Raw genomic sequence first — 16,785 nt, 5'->3', positions numbered from 1 at the left:
TTGTAGTAGAGGCTAAAGTCTGGGATTTGCTGGCCAGAATCAAAGGGGGAAGTCCCATCACCCAGTTTGTGAAAACTTTGCTCTGCTTAGTGAAACAGTTTCTGGTGGTAGACCCTGGCTGCAAGGATGAGACTCAATAGCCCAGTGCAGTCATTTTGCACAGCAACCTGTCAGGTTAAGTGTATGTTTACCCCAGAACCTGGAACCCGGAAATCCTGCTTTGGTGAAAATTTGACAGCAAGGAAGCCAACGAATCAGACTTCAAAAGTTTCCTCATTTTCTTTCAAAACCACCAGCAACGTCTGCATTGTCCACACTCTGGTGTCTGGATTCGAGACTGGTTTGAGGACACCATACCTCTCCATTTTGGAGACACTATTTCTATGGTAATAACTTATTACTGTACAATTGCTGAAAGTGGAGGAGAGGTCCAGACACCTGTCTTTGGGAGGCAGCTCTCTTGTGTGGCTCCAGCTCCCTGCCCCGGTCCTTTCACTTCCTTCGAATCCTTTGAGGAATTTGTAGACTGTTTTCCACCACTTTCCATTCCCATGAACAGGTATATGGGTGTTCTGACTTCTTGACATCCTTGTCAAGACTCACTCTCAGACTTTTTGATGCTAGCCACTCTAGTGGGTATAAAGCAGTGTCTCACCGCGGTTTTGATTTGCATTCCTTGATGGCTAGCATTTCCCTAATGATGTTGTCTGTGCTCCTCTTTGGACTGCCCCAGCTTTCTACCTCCTCCCTAGTGTGGTGGAGCAGATAGTAATAAGGGGAGTCTTGTCTTCTAGAAACTAAGCCTCTTCCCCTATGGCAGCTTCCCCCAAATGCATGTGTTTCAGTTTTTGGTGGAGATGGGCAGGCCCCAGCCCTAAGGGCCTCCTGCCCTCCCCTGGCAGAATGGCTCTGGGCAGTGGGTAAACACTGGATGATATTCCCATGTCATAGAAGCCACGCTGTGGATTGTGCAGCCTGTGGCCCCCAACTGCAAAGCATTGGTAAGACATTGGGGTGATGGAGGTGGGGAAGAGGCTGTGCTTCCTTTTGGGAAAGTGATCTCCCTACTTCTTGGTCACTAAGCTCTTGGTCAGTTTGCTGCTTCCTCTACTGGCTTTCCCCTCAAATCCCAAAGGATAACAAACCAGATTGGAGTTTGTGAATTTGATTTGATGAAGTCTGGTATCAGGACCTCCTTCTGCCTCTGTCTTCTTATCTATAAACTAAGAATAATGGTACCTGCCTTACAGCCTTGCTGTGAACTTCAGAAATAATTTTGGAGAACCCATTAGCACTGTGCTCGGGGAAGAGAAGCAGTTATTGTTATAATCGGGACCCCTGCCTAGCCCCTCCTGGGTGTTGCAGTTCTACAGTTTCCTGTCTCCCTGAGATGCTGTAGGTCTGCCCAGCCCACACTTTTCTCAGAAACTTCAGATCTTATCCCTGCACTGCCAATTTCTCACTCAGCTTCCGACTGGAATATTTGATTTTCCACTTACAGGCAGAATCCTGCCAGGAAGAAAGGCCCAAACCTTTTGATGGTTGAACAGAACTCACGGATCTGGCCACCATTCCCTTCCCTTTCTCCACAGGAAGTGAGAAATATCTGTGATGCTTTGGGCTTTGAGACCCAGAAGCTTACGTTTATTAATTAAAAAAAATTATGTGTGTTTTCTTCCAAATATTAAACTTTAGCATTTTCAATAAATGTAATAACCATATTAATAATGATGATTTAGACATAGATTCTAAAGTTTAACAGGTTTTCTACTGTTATTTCCTTTATACCCACATCTTTTTCAAATTTCAATTCTTTGGATTGACTTCTCGGTTGGGTGGAGTACTTTGAGACTTTTTTTTTTTAACATAGTATAAATGGATAATGCACATTTGGAGTCCTTGCATTTTTGAAATATCTTTCTGTTTTTGTCTACAAGGTAGAGCATTCTTGGACATTGATTTTCTGTCTTGAAATTCCATAGACATTACTCCACTGCGTATATATTTAATTGTACACACACACACATGCATTTAATTGTAAGATACACATGGAAAAGACTACATAAAACATATGTACCATTTACATAATAATCATAAAGCAATTTTTATATAGCTACCAATGAGGTCAAGAAATAGAACATTGCCAGTACCCCAGATATCTGCTTTCTGTTCATACCCTCTCCCTTCTCCACTAGATATATGCATTACTCTGATAGTTGTGACATTCATTTCCTTGATTTTTAAACATCAACCGTATTGTAGTACATTTTACATATAAGAAAATGCACCCATTTTATATGTACAGTTCAATGAGTTTTGACCATCTCCTTCCCTGTGACCAACACCACAATCAAGATATAGGACATTATCAATTACCACAGAAAGTTCCCTTGTGCCCCTTTATAGACCATCCCTAACCCTGCTACAGGCAACTATTGATCCGATTTCTATCACCTCTATATGAATTTCATATAGTTTAGTCTTACCTACTTTGGGACTTCATATAGATGGGATAATATTGTAAATATGTTCATGACTTGCTTCTTTCACTTAATATTATGCTTGAGATTCATCATGTTGCAGTTGTAGTGTGCCCATTTTCGCTGCTGAATAAGATTCCACTGTGTGATTATACCACATGTATTTATCCATTCTATTGTCGATGAACATTTCGTTGTCAGATTTTGCAGTTATGATCAGGACTACATTCTACATTCAATTCATGCATAAGAAAATAAGGACAGTGTATTAGTCACTTGTCTGTTCGCTCTTAGATCTACTCATTGGCATCTATCTATCATCTATCTATCTATCATCTCTATCCATCCATCATCTATCTCTCTAGCTCTATCTTATCTATCTCTCAATCTATCTAGCTATTATGTATCTACATACCTATTCACAATAGTATATAGTCTCTTATTGTTAGGTAATTAGCGTCTATTGTTAGGTAATTATTGTTAAGTAATTAGGGTCTTTTCAATTTTTCACTAATATGTGTTCTCATTTCCAATTTTTTTCTTAGCCTAGATTATGCAAAGCAGAAATATGGGGCACAGAAAAAGGCCACTTTTATAATTCTTTACACCTATTGCTAAATTACATTGTAGAACCAGAGCAGTGTGTCACCCACAAGGAATATATGAGTTCCTATAGCACCACACCGTTGTCTGCCTTTACTACTACCTTAAAAACATCTTGACTAACGGGTCCCTGGGTGGCTCAGGCAGGTAAGCATTTGACTCTTGATTTTGGCTCAGGTCATGATCTCACAGTTTGTGGGATCAAGCCCCAAGTTGGGCTCTGCACTGACAGTGCAGAGCATGCTTGGGAATTCTCTCTCTCCTTCCCTTTCTCTCTGCCGCTTCTGTGCATGTGCTCGCTCCCTCTCACAAAAATAAATAAATAAACATGAAAAAAAGCCATCTTGACTAATTTGGGAAAATTTATAATTTAGTTGTTTTCATATATCCATGAATTTGCTTGCCAGTGAGGATAAACACTTATTTTTTCTGAATATTAGTCCTTTGCCTTTCTTTCTTCTTTTGAGACTTGCGGTTCCATGGTCTTTGCCAATTTTTCCTTTAAGGCTTTAGTATTTCTCATTTTGATTTGTACAAGCTCTTAATGTTTTTGGCATTTCCCCCCCTATTTTATTATTTGCCTTTTTTTTTTAACCACAGAAATGATTTAAATTTTATGTAATTAAATCTAGCTTTGTGCTTGTATTTCAAGTTCTGTGAGCAGCATGATGACACCCTGGAGACTGCCTATCACAGGACATGACCCTGCAGTCTGCCCGTTCACACTCCTGGACGCCACACTGGCCAGCTCCTCCCCTTTGCTCCTAGCCCTTTCCAGCCACTGCCTCTTTTCTCTCTGCTTTTCTTCCCAGAGCTTCTTGTGAAACACTGTCTACACTGGCTGGCTCCGTTTCCTCTTCCCTCCCTTTCCCCCCAGTCTCTCCCAATCTGTCTTGACAAGGACCACATCCCTCGTTCTAATCCTGTCCAGAAGCATCTTGTCTTTCTGCATCTTACTTTACTTCTCTGTAGTGTTTGGTTCAGCCAATGGCTCTTCCTTCTGGAAATGTGTTCCTTTCCCTGCTTTCAGACTCTCCTGGTTTTCCTCTTGCTTCACTTTCCTCCTCCTTACTTTTTTTGCCACCTTTCTTCCTCAGTCCACACATGTTGCTGAACTTGGGAACCTGGGTCCTGGTGCTCTCAGGTAACCCTGTGAACTTCTAAATGTGTGTCTCTCACCTGGACCACAGGTTGTACACTCAGCTCCTCACTAAGCATCTCCACTTGGACATCTAACAGGCATTGAGAAACCCTTAGTGAAAGGAAAAGCATTTCAGGTATAGAGGGAACAGCACATGCAAAGGCCCTGAAATGAGAAAGCATTTGATGTATTCAAAGAAAAGGAAGGGAACCAGTGAGTGTGTAGGCTGATAGGTGGGTGGGAGGGGATTGTATAAAGTAGTGGTGGGATAGAGGACCAGCGAGAGAGGAGGGGTAGACTTTGGTCATGTGAGGTGCCAGAGCAGCCAGTCCCAAGGGCACAGCAGGGCCATGGGGAATTGGGGCTGGAGACACTGGGCAAGGAATCTGAGGTGCTGGTGGAGGAGCAAGTGGGAACTGCTGCTTCCCCTTGAGGTGACATGGGGCTGTACCAAGCGGAGAGGCAGGGAGGGCCTAGAAGAGAGAGCCAGCTTCTCAGGCCACACCAAATGAGGCTGATGAGGACCAAGCAGAAGCATCCGGGTCTCTAACTGGGCCAGGTTGGACTCAGCCTGAACCAAGACTGGCCTAAAGTCACTCTGTAGGTTGTTTGGACCCTGAAAAAATGATCATACATCTAAAGTAGCTGCCATTGCCTCAGGATTCTGCTTCCAATTACTAGCAGGAATGATCTCTGGTGAGGGGCCTGTCCTCCAGACAAGAGGGTGGCAAACTCTTCTCATCAGGGCCAGATAGGGGACATCATGGGTTTTGTGGGCCAGCTACTCAGTTCTGCCCTTGTAACAGAAAAGCTGCCTCAGACAATATAGGAAGGAGCAAGTGTGGTTGTGTTCCCGTAAGACTTGCTTATACACTCTGAAATGGTAGTGTTGTGCAATTTTCATGTATCATGAAATATTTTTCTTCTGATTTTTTCAACTGTTTAAAAATGTAAAAGCGTTTGAGGAGTGCCTGGGTGGCTCAGTTGGTGAAGCATCTGACTTCTGCTCAGGTCATGATCAGCGATTCGTGGGTTCAAGCCCCGGGTCAGGCTCTGTGCTGCCAGCTCGGAGCCTGGAACCTGCTTCAGATTCTGTGTCTTCCCCTCTCTCTGCTCCTCCCATGCTCATGCTCTCTCTCTCTCTCTCCCAATAATAAACACTAAAAAAAAATTTTTTTTATATGTAAAAGTGTCCTTAGCTCATGGACTATAGAAAACCAGAGGGTGGCCAGGAGGCATGGTTGTGGTTTTGCATCCATGTCTCCCAAAGCCCTGCAAGCCTCGTCATTTGTCAACCTGATTTTATATTAATTACTTTACCCAAGCCTCCCATGCTATGGGGAACAGTGACTTTGGCTGTCACACCTCAGTGTAGTATTGTTTGGGTGCCAATTCTTATGGAAGACTCTGTAACTCCTGTGGCTCCAGGGGGCCAAGATACCTTGGTGCTCCCCTGAGGCTATCAGTGAAGTACGTCCTCGCTCCATTCTGGGGCTGTGGTGACCCTTCATGGATCCCAGTTTTGGGCAGGGAGCTCTGCTCCAGTTACCCATCTGGTATGGACCTAAAGCATAAGCTCCTGTCCCCTTGTGGTTGTTGAAATGCCAGCCCTTTCCTCCTAAAGCCCGTATCCATTCTGATAGTTCCCATCAGCCATCTGGTATCAGATCCTGTTCATGGTCTTGGCTTTGAGTTCCCTTTACATTTCTGGCACTTGGGGATTTCCTTTGCTTTTCTTTGGTTTATTTGTTTATTTATTTATTCATTTGAGAGAGAGAGAGAGAGAGAGAGCACGCGCGCGCGCGCGCGCGCGCGCGCACGAGTGGGGGAGGGGCAGAGGGAGAGGGAGACACAGAATCCCAAGCAGGCCCCAGGCTCCCAGCTGTCAGCCCAGAGCCTGATGCGGGGTTTGAACTCACGAACCATGAGATCATGACCTAAGCTGAAGTTTGACGCTTAACTGACTGAGCCACCCAGGATCTCCTCCTTTGCTTGATTTTGAATTCACTTAAGTATCAGAACCTTTGGAGTTGCATTTTATTTATTTTACTTGTATTAATTTTTCTTTTTAAAAAATTTTAGAGAGGGGAGACAGAGGGAGGGAAAGAGAAAGAGAGGGAGAGAGAGAAGAAAATCTAAAGTAGGCTCCATGCCTAGCACAAAGCCTGATGTAGAGCTCCATCCTACTACCCTGGGATCATGACCTGAGCCAAAATGAAGAGTTGGATGCTCAACTGACTGAGCTATCCAGATGCCCCTTGGGTTGCGTTTTAGATAGGATTTCCATGTTTGGAGCTAGAAGACAGTCTGTGTATTGGCTCAGTCTACCATATTGCCTGGAATTTGTCCTTTCTTATTGGATAATGAAATGTGACCACATTAGACATATTTTATAAATTTTAAACCATTATTGCTTGCCTTTGCTCATTCCAATTTCCTTTATTTTATAAAAAAATTTTACAAGGATCAGATTGGGGGGAAAAAAGAAAGCAGAAGAAAACAATGTAAAAGCAGGACCTAGGTGACTGAAGATCTGTTTGATGCTCTTGATGGGAGAATGGAAACCTCCAAGTGTTGTCTGTGCTGAAGAACAGGGTACACAGAGTTGTGCCTACCATCAGTTCCACTCATTCTGGGTCCCCCAGTTGAGTGACTAGTCACATACATGCAAGCAGGAGCCATGTGGCTTTTTCCCTCTGGAGCTCAACATGTATACCATATTTCATTAGATATGGTGAAAGAAGGAAAATAAGAAATTGTGCCCTTACAGCAAGTTTGAAGTGACAGATAATCTGGTAGAGAGTTTCAAAAGATAGTGAAGGTTATAGGCTATGGGTATCAACCACTGGTAAAGAGAAGAAAATGATGGGGGTTATTTATCACTGGAATTACATGTTTAGATACCTGTGTCTTAGAGAAGAATATGCCTCTGGCGTGTAAGTTGAATTGGAGGGAATGTACAGCTGGTTGATAGACCAGATGAGAAGCTAGTCCTGTTCCAGGACTATTCTAAAGATATTTAAAATTTTTACTGAGTGGTTACTACTATGTTCCAGGCACTGTGCCAAATGCTTTATGTTTGCTCACTCATTTATTTCCTATGATGCAAGAATGGTTACCAACTACTCTACCTTATACATGAAGAAACTAGGGAAGAGAGTGATTTAGCAACATGCCCATGGGCACATGGGTAGTACACAATGGAGGTGGGATTTGAATCTGCATAACTCCAGAATCTAGACCCTTAACCAAAACCCTAATACTAAATTAGGTTGATAATGTACAAGCAGGTTGAGCATCCCCACAGGAAATCAGAAAGTTGAGTCTGGAGCCAAGAGAGAGACTAGGTTAGAAGAAAGGGTATGAGGTCAACTGCCTGGAGGTTATGGTTGAGAGAGTTATGGGGAGTCCTCACCCCTAATCTTTAAGTGGGCATGTTTTATGACCCCAAAGTAGGCAGCCAGAGAGCAGGAGCAGCTGGTTATGTCAAGCAAGCAAACCCAGATGGGAAGAAGAATGGGAGGCAGGTTCAAAGGCTCACCTCTGTTGGAGGTTTCATATGTTGGGATTGGCTTTCATGGAGGCTTGGGGTATGATCCAAACATTGTATTGCCATTAGATGAAGCACAAATCAGCAGATTTCCCATGTTGTTCTTAGTCCATTCTCTGAAGTATCTCTTGTCCTTCTTCTCCTGTTTCTAAGTAGGGCTTCAAATTAGGAAGTGTCTAGGAGAAGAAAAAGGAAGTAAATGAGAGAGAAACACAAAGGAAACTTGAACAAGTAGAAGGTGGATGCCCTAGGCTCTGTCATAAACACCTGGATTCCAGCTGGGACTTGGATTTGCTGGCGACACTAGCCAGAGAGACGGGACCATGTGGCTGTCCCCAGCTCTGCTCCTTCTCTGCCTCTCAGGTGAGTGAGGCTGGGGCTTTGGGTACCTGGCATTTCAGGGGGTGGAACAGTGGGCAGAAGGTCTATCCTGGGTTCAAGCCAGAGGTGAAGTCTCAGCAGACACAAGAAGGACACATACATTCATCCATCTGTGTATCCTTCTATCTACTCAGACATTCACCTACAGATCCTACATACGCTTATTGAGCACCAGATGTGTGCCAGGAGCATTCTGGGTGCTGTGTTTAAGAGCAACTTCTGCAGTCAGAAACTCATAGTTGAATGAGGGAGTCAAGCCAGTATGATACAGTATTGAACTTGTTGTAGAAAGAGATTTATTTATATGGTGTGGGGGTGCACAACAAGGGCCCCAAACACTGCTCTTGACCAGGTGCAATTCTTCACCGATGCTCCACTGGACATTGGTCTTGAAAGATGAATAAATTGGCTCAGTGGAAAGTGGGAATAGCTTATGAAAAAGTGTAGAGATATTAAAGATCATGGAGATTTCAAAAATTAGCAATAGTTCTATTTTGTCAGAGCTTAGTTTAAAGGGGTTGGAAAGGTTTGTTAGTAGGAATTAATGAAGGATTTAAAATGGCATCCTCCGCACCCACCTCAGACCCTTTCTGGAACAAGATGTAGTTCAGGCAGGTAAATAAAATTGTCCATTGAAGGTTGGAGTTTCAGAATAGAAACTGTTAAAAATAGGCATTCAACATGGACGAGAGCCCATTCTCTACAGGAAGTAAGTTTAGGGTAAAAATCAGACGGTATTCTTCATGTTTGTAGAATAATTTTTACAACATGCAACCTGCCCAACATAATCATGGACTGTTCCAGAATAGTGAGTGGAAAAGGCAAAGGTTTAAAGGAAGAATACCAGCTGGATGCAACTGGCCAAAACACAATTTTCTTTTCAGTAACACGGTAGAGTAGACAGGATGATCTTCAAGGCCCTCCAGAGCCCTCATAGCCCCGAGATCTTAGACTCAGAAAGACGTTTAAAAGAGATGCATCTCATTACACGTGGGAGGTGCTCAAAATGTCTTGAATGAGGGTGACGATGATAATAGATGTTTTCTGAGTTACCGTAATTAATGAAATGGGCATCCAAAGCAGTAGTGGCTGAAGCCAGCTTGCATCGGCTCATAAGAACTGATTATGGGCTTATCTTCCCAACCCCGTGTCCAGTGACAGCATGTTGTTGGCCTGAAATCAGTCGTGGTGAGAGCATTTACACCACAGAAATTGGCAAACGGTATAAACAATGGCTACTCCTCGACTCCCCTCACCCCGCCTTGTTCCTTACCCAGAGTCAGTTTACCGGCCTATCACAGCTTGCTCACATCTGCTTGCTTAAATCTGATATAATTGTTTAAGTGCCCTAGCCTGGGTGCAATTAAACTGGACTGGAAACCTCTTCCCACTCCTTCATGTGGACTGGCTGACCTCTCCAGACGCACGTGGGCTGACCCTAGGATTCCTCCTGGGTCCAGGTTGAAATTTTGGAGTCACTTATGAATTTTGGTTCTTTTTTTTTCCATCCCAGCTCCTGGCTCAGCTCCTTCCTGCTTGTCCCTACTTTCTCCCACCCACCACACACTGGGGTTATAAACACCATTTGGAAATGTGTGACCACTTTACATTTTTATAGAGGGCACCCCAAAGAGTTGTATGGCTAGCCTGAGAGAGGAAGGGGAGAAAGTTGTAAAGAAAGATGGTGAGGCTCCGGGTACTGTGATGGGGGGTCAATGGGAGGGAGTCAGCTCATGCCCCAAACCTCTGTCGAGAAGCCTAATAGGGTCTCCTTGGGACTGAGCCCTTCTCAGCAATGCGTCACTCCTCCCTCAAGTGTAGTCTGGATGAGAGCCAGGGGTTTACTTTTCCTCTCTTGAGAACATGTGGAGAGCAGAGTAAACAAGAAGTTGTACTCTTGCAGAACAAGTTTGAATTGCAGAAAACCTAGAATGCAGAGCCTCTCTCCAAAGGGAAATATTTTTGTGTGTGACTGAATTTCACGTCTGGCAAAGGCTGCCAGTCTAAGGACAGGGCAAGACAGTCAGCTCACTCTGCTGAGAACTAGCTTTGTTCCAATTCTCCCTGTCCCCAAGGGCTGGCATCCCTATGTGGTTACTCAGTGTTTCTGGGCTTAGAGAGCACAGGTCTCTACTCATCTTTCTGGCTGTAGTCTCCAAACCCTCTGGCTTAGGTCCTAAGTTCAGATGTCCCTCCAGGTCCCCATACCTGAGCCTGGAACCACCTATACTTCCTTGGCAAGTTTCCCCTTGGGCTTCAGGCATACAGCTACTGAGGGGACCCATTGAGATAGAGTCCTGGGACATGGCTTGTGTTTTCCAGGCTCTTTGTCCCTGACGGGCCCCAGCTCTGTGACAGGCACCTTGGGTGGCTCTCTGAGTGTGCAGTGTCAGTATGAGGAAGAGTACCAGAGTTATAAAAAATACTGGTGCCGAGGGCAGAATGAGGGCACATGTGACAATATTGTGGAGACCCAGGGAGAAGCGAAAGAAAAGAATGGTCGCGTGACTATCAGAGACCATGCTGATCGCCTCACCTTCATCGTGACCATGGAGAACCTCACTGCAGACGATGCTGGATCCTACTGGTGTAGAGTTCGGAAAACATGGTACCTGGGCTTCTGGTCATCTGGCACTTCAGTCCAGGTTAAGGTGTCTGTTTCCCCAGGTAAGAGATCTTCTCACTCCATCAGCGGAGCTTATGGGACATGACTGAACATGGGGATGAGGATGGGTGCCATACTGAAGAATGTCTTTAGGCCTTGTCTAGTCCTTAGTCCCAGTGGTGTTGGGAAGAGCCTATGATGAGGGCAGAGAGAGAGAGGTGACTGACCCTTTAGCCTTGGCATGGGTGGGGGTGCATAGCCCAAGGTGCCCTTACTCTCTCACTCCATTGCCTGGGAGGCCCCTCCCTGCTGGACGAAGGCTATTTCCACCATGCCCTTTGGAAACCTGCACTAAAGGAAATAAACTCTTTGTATATACATCTTCAGCTTGCTCACAGAACATTCCCTCTACTATACTGTCCTGAAATTAACCTCACTCCTCTCATTTCAAAAAATAAGCTTCTTGAGTGGAAGCTGCTCCTTCTCCTACCTCGATGTGCTATAGGGCTGTGAAGCTGTGTCCAAATTCTCCCACCCCTTCATTACAGCTTCCAACCTATTACTGTCCTATCTGCCTCCTTTAACACTTTTGTCACATGGCCACACCCCTCTACCTCTCCTTTGCATGGCCTTCCATTAGTTTCTAGTTTACTCCCTAATCCCTGCCATTGTCTTGGGAGTTTTTAATGAATAACTAGTCCAACATCCTTTTCTTGGGTTCCATGGCCTTCTTGACTGCAGTGGCCCACATTTCCACTTTCCAGAATTCCACTCCATGGCAACGTTGCACAGCTTTCTGTCACCCTAAACTGGTCCATGTTCAGAACCCTGCACTCAGACATTGTACTTTTGGACAGCTTTCTGTGCATCGGCTTTCCCACACCCTCACCCCCACTGGCCCTTCTATTCTCAACCTCACATATGCCTCCAATCCTTTGATGCCTCTCTCCATTCTCTCCCCATTTATTACCCATCCTGCTCCTGCCCTGATCTCACTTCCTTCCTCAACCTTCATGGAAGACTACATTTTCTTCTCTCACCAGTACCCTCCACTCTTGTGCACCATTTCCCTACCTACTTCTCGAAAACTTCATCCCTGGATCCATCTTAAAATTAGGGTGAGCAACCATTGGGGGTTGCCCAGGACTGGCAAGTTCCTTGGGATGCAGGACTTTCAGTGCTACAACTGGAAAAGTCCCAGGCAAGCTAGGGCAAATTGATCCCCTACCTAAAATCTATTTGCTCCAGTACTGCTGAAGAATAGTCACAGAAGGCACCTATGGGTGTCAATACAAATTCATGGTTTCTAATATGACCCTCCTGTTCTTCTACCTTACTAAGGGAGTACGGGATACCAGACGTGAACTCTCTCAATTTCTTTTCTTCTGCGCTTCCACACTTCTGTGCTGCTTAACTCATTCTTCCGTCTTTCCCTTCTAGGTGGAAGGAAGTTTCCTTCTGTTCAATAACAGTCATCCTGAAGCTGGCTTCTCACCCTGTAGCTCCTTGCCTCTCCATTCCCTTGAGCCAAATTCTCTCTTTGCGCATCTGTATCCTTCTTCCATCGATTATCCACACTCTTTACCTCAACCTGGAAACAGGCTGGAGTCCTAAAACTATCTTGTAATCCCTGCGGCCTCCGCTAGGCATCACCATCCCTCATGTCTTTCCTTTGTCTGCCTGGAAAGTAGCTGAGGTCCATGTCCTCCTTTGTGCTCCTGCTGCACCTGATGGAGTCTGCCCCTGTACTCACTTTCTATTGACCTGACTCCATCTATTTAGACTCATCCCTGTCCCTCCTCCCTCTGGGGCTCCTCATCAGCTGGGGAAGCCCCTGAGAGACCCCTGCTGTCACCCCAGGCAGAGTCAGACTTGGGATAGAAAGAAAGACCTGGCACTTACTAGAGGTGGCTTTTACGACCAGTTCTGAAAAAGTCTCACTTGGTCCCTGAGGGGCTCACTCCATCCAGGAGGTGGCCTGGGTCTAGCTTCAGAGTCCCTTTTGTGAGTGGGTGATGATGTGCAACATTGGGTCCAAATGGGCACTTCATGCATGGCTAGGGAGAGGGCAGCACCTGATGTGTGACTTGTCTCTAGCACCAAGTAAAACCGCAGAGGAGACCACATGTCAAGCTGCATCTGACATCTTTCCGGGGCTGAGTACCAAGCAGAACTTCAGTGCTGAGGAAGTGTTGATCCACTGCTCGGGGTAAGGGATCACAACCTACAGATCACAGAAGAAGGGGTTCAGAAGCCTTATGGGACCTTTGGGTGGGGGCTGACAACACACCATGCTCTTTTTACCTCACTGTCTGCTGGGTTTTCTTCCAGTTCTGGTCCTGATTTTTACATTCTCCATGGCTGCATGGGGATTCCTCACAGAAAATACCACTTGTTCTGTGAACCCTCTCCCACGTGGGGCAGCTACAGGGAACCAGGAGGCTGGTTCAGGTGGATGTGCAGCCTCTCCCACCCCACCCCACCCCCTCTACTTCTCCACCTGGTTCTGGACTCCAGGTTCTGGTTCTGTCCTCCCAACCCAGGCTTGCCTCCAGAGGTCTTGGCTGTATCATAGATCCTATACCAGGAGCCACTTGTGGGGTCCAGGGCAGGGAGATGGACTGGCTCCAGGCTGTTTTTCTCCTCCCAAAGATACCCAGAAAATGCCATGATGTTTCTGTAAGGTCCTGCAGGACAGAGGACAAGGGTCAGGACTTTAAAGTGAGGGTGGGGGTGGCTTTCACGATCAAGGGAGGGGAGAGGGCCCAGAGAAGTGCTGCCCTGATACGTGTCCTTTCCAGGTTTGATCCTAAGTGATTTGGGCTCAGGTTGCAGGGACAGCTGGGGAGAGAAGGGTCCTGGCCCCACTCCCTTGAAGAGGCAGCTCACTTTCTGTCCCTATTTCCCCGGACAGGTCCTCGTCCAGCAGCGTCCACTTGCTACTCCTGGTCTTCCTGAAGCTGCCCCTGTTCTTGACATTGGTGGGTGCTGTCCTCTGGGTGAACAGGCCTCTGAAGGGCACTGGAGGAAGTCAGCCTGACAAAGAGAAGCCATCACGTAGTGCACCGTCCCCAGGAAAGCCTTGTCCAGGAATACAGCCCTTCAGACCAGATAGAAGAGACCTTCAGACTCTGGACTCCAGGGCAGGGGGGCAGCAGTCCCTGGATTCTGGAGGCACCTAAGTCTTCTGGAGATATTGTTCCTGTGTCTCAAGGGAGAATCCTGGGTCTTGGATGACACTTGCTGCAAGTGCTCAGGTGCAGGAAGGATGAGTCTCCTGGGCCAGTGTTTGGGGTCCTCCTCTCTCTATCCCAGATCCCTTGGCCCCTTGCTTTTATGCCTACCTCTCAAGGGCAAGAATTCTCTAGAGGTTACTGGAAAGTCCAGCCCTTTACTCTTTTCATTGCCACAAAAGCTCCTCAGCTCAGTGTCTCCCAGGGTAATAACCACCTCCTCCCCGTAGCCAGGAGGCTCCCTGAGGACTTACCCCTCATAGTCTCAGTCTTTGGGCTCAATAGGGCTTCAACCTCACTTGTGTCCCTGTGATCAGGGAATGTACGCTGTGCTCAAACATCTCTGCCTGGGCCGGCCATGACTGAAGAGCTTTCGGTTAAAGCCCTGGAGCTGGTTGGAGCTGCAGTGGGTGCCCCCAATATCACTCCCAGAATTCTCCACCTTGGTGGGCCTCCTGCACACAGGGCTGGTGGACAGTCCACTGTAGCAGAAGTGTGGCTGAAGCCACCTGTCAACAGTTGGTGCTTTCCATAGGAGAAGCAGACAGTTTTCTAAAGACAAGGACACAGAGGTGAGGAGTACCTCCCCACATCAGGTTGACATGATGCCACAGCCACCACGGGGCACACCAGCCCTGGAAAGGGCTTCTGTTGGGTTGCGTAATTATCCTCCTAAGGATATCCTCTTAAGGAGGTTGTTTAGTAATTTTCTTTTATTAGAACCCGCCCCCCCCTGCCACGGGTATGAAATTTTAATACCAAAGATATACTATACGCCTATGTTCTATATATCGATCAGTCGATCCATCTATCAACTGATCATCTATGTTTTGTATATAAAAATAATTTTTTGGTATAAAAACAGCATTTTTTTCACCCCCCCAAAAACAGCGTTCATCGCCATCGGACATCAGAATGCATGGATAGAGTATGGTGACAGTGACCTTGTGTGACTTCTGAGGCCAGGCCCAAAGGAACCCTGTAGCTCCATCCTCCATTTCTTGAAATGTTTGTTTTGGACACTCTCCTTCTCAGAACCCAGGTCCACATGGAGAAGCCTCCTGTAGGATCTCAGGTCAACTATCAAGATTGAGATCAACCTGGCACATGCTCTAGACACGCAGAAAAGAAGCTTCCAGATGACAGTAGCACCCAGCCATTTAGGTCCCCCCCCCCCTTCCACTGCCATTATGTCTTCCCAGCTGAGGCCCCAGACTTTTTGGAGCAGAGACAGGCCATCCCTGCTGCACTCTGTCCGAATTCCTGACCACAGAATCTGTGACATGACAGGCAGATTGCTGTTTTGTGCCCCAGAGAAGATCTAAGCAGAGAGAACTGGATGTTCCAGTCCCAGGCAGGACAGTTCAGAGGAACATGCTGCCTCTGCCAGATGCACAGTGGGCTGGGGGGAGGCCCCTGGGAGATACAGCCCTAGGAGACACAGCCCTATGGTGGGAACCTGGGGCCGACTCCCCACGTGGTAACATGCATGGGCTCCTAGGCCTGGAGGTATTGCCCTTTTCAGAGGCGTGAATCAGAATCATGTGGGCTGGAGCTGTCAGCACTGGTGGGAGGTGTTCCCCACAAGAAGTCACCTGCTGCTGTAGAACACCCCCCTGCCCACCCAACCCTCTCTGCAGTGCCCTGACCACATTCAAAGGAAGCTTCTAGTTGAAAATGGACCAGCACCTTTCCTCACTGACAGACTCAAGGAGAGGAACACAGCACCAGCAAAATGCAGCTGGAAACATGTCAGGACATGTCTCCAGCAGCAAGGGAAATAAAAGCAAAAATGAACTTTTGGAACCTCATCAAGATAAAAACTTCTGCACAGCAAAGGAAACAATCAACAAAACTAAAAGTCAAACAGTGGAATGGGAGAAGATATTTGCAAATAACGTATCAGATAAAGGGTTAGTATCAAAAATCTATAAAGAACTTATCAAACTCAACACATGAAAAACAAATAATCCAGTGAGGAAATGGGCGGAAGACATGAACAAACACTTTTCTAAAGAAGATATCCACAATGTGGATGGAACTGGAGAGTGTTATGCTAAGTGAAATAAGCCATACTGAGAAAGACAGATACCATATGTTTTCACTCTTATGTGGATCCTGAGAAACTTAACAGAAACCCATGGGGGAGGGGAAGGAAAAAAAAAAAAAAGGAGGTTAAAGTGGGAGAGAGCCAAAGCATAAGAGGCTCTTAAAAACTGAGAACAAACTGAGGGTTGATGGGGGGTGGGAGGGAGGGGAGGGTGGGTGATGGGTATTGAGGAGGGCACTTTTTGGGATAAGCACTGGGTGTTGTATGGAAACCAATTTGACAATAAATTTCATATATTGGAGAAAAAAAAAAGAAGATATCCAGCTGGCCAACAGACACATGAAAAGATGCTCAACATCACTCATCATCAGTGATGATGTTTTGATACAAATCAAAACCACAATGAGATACAACCTCGCACTGGTCAGAGTGGCTAAAATTAACAATTCAGGAAACAGCAGATGTTGGCGAGGATGTGGAGAAATGGAAACTTTTTGCACTGTTGGTGGGAATGCAAACTGGTGCAGCCACTCTGGAAAGCAGTGTGGACGTTCCTCAAAAAATTACAAATAGAATTACTTTATGACCCAGCAATAGCACTACTAGGAATTTATCCAAAGGATACAGGAGTACTAATTCATAGGGGCATATGTACCACAATTATTATAGCAGCACTATCAGCAATAGTCAAATTATGGAAAGAGCCAAAATATCCATTAACTGATAGATAGATAAAGATGTA

General features: G+C 46.0%; 1 protein-coding gene across 1 annotated transcript; it reads left to right on the top strand.

The window, feature by feature from the left end:
- The first annotated feature begins 6,437 nt into the window (after positions 1 to 6,437).
- CD300E (CD300e molecule) lies at positions 6,438 to 14,645 on the top strand. The gene is made up of 4 exons (XM_040456316.1): positions 6,438 to 8,137; positions 10,478 to 10,822; positions 12,858 to 12,969; positions 13,675 to 14,645. The coding sequence occupies exons 1-4, from the start codon at positions 8,098 to 8,100 to the stop codon at positions 13,940 to 13,942; spliced, it is 765 nt and encodes a 254-aa protein (XP_040312250.1). The 5' UTR covers positions 6,438 to 8,097; the 3' UTR covers positions 13,943 to 14,645.
- Positions 14,646 to 16,785: the final 2,140 nt, after the last annotated feature.

Source organism: Herpailurus yagouaroundi, unplaced genomic scaffold, assembly GCF_014898765.1.
Source record: "Herpailurus yagouaroundi ecotype Mexico unplaced genomic scaffold, PumYag 217, whole genome shotgun sequence".
In the NCBI taxonomy this organism is placed as follows: Eukaryota; Metazoa; Chordata; class Mammalia; order Carnivora; family Felidae; genus Herpailurus; species Herpailurus yagouaroundi.
The sequence above is the reverse complement of the archived record's forward strand: the minus strand, read 5'-3'. Positions and strand labels throughout refer to the sequence as shown.

Excerpts from the sequence above, each read along its gene's own strand:
- CD300E (XM_040456316.1), top strand. The coding sequence starts at position 8,098 with ATGTGGCTGTCCCCAGCTCTGCTCCTTCTCTGCCTCTCAG. Across the intron at positions 8,138-10,477 it reads GCTCCTTCTCTGCCTCTCAG|GCTCTTTGTCCCTGACGGGC; the intron begins GTGAGTGAGGCT and ends TGTGTTTTCCAG. Across the intron at positions 12,970-13,674 it reads GTGTTGATCCACTGCTCGGG|GTCCTCGTCCAGCAGCGTCC; the intron begins GTAAGGGATCAC and ends TTCCCCGGACAG.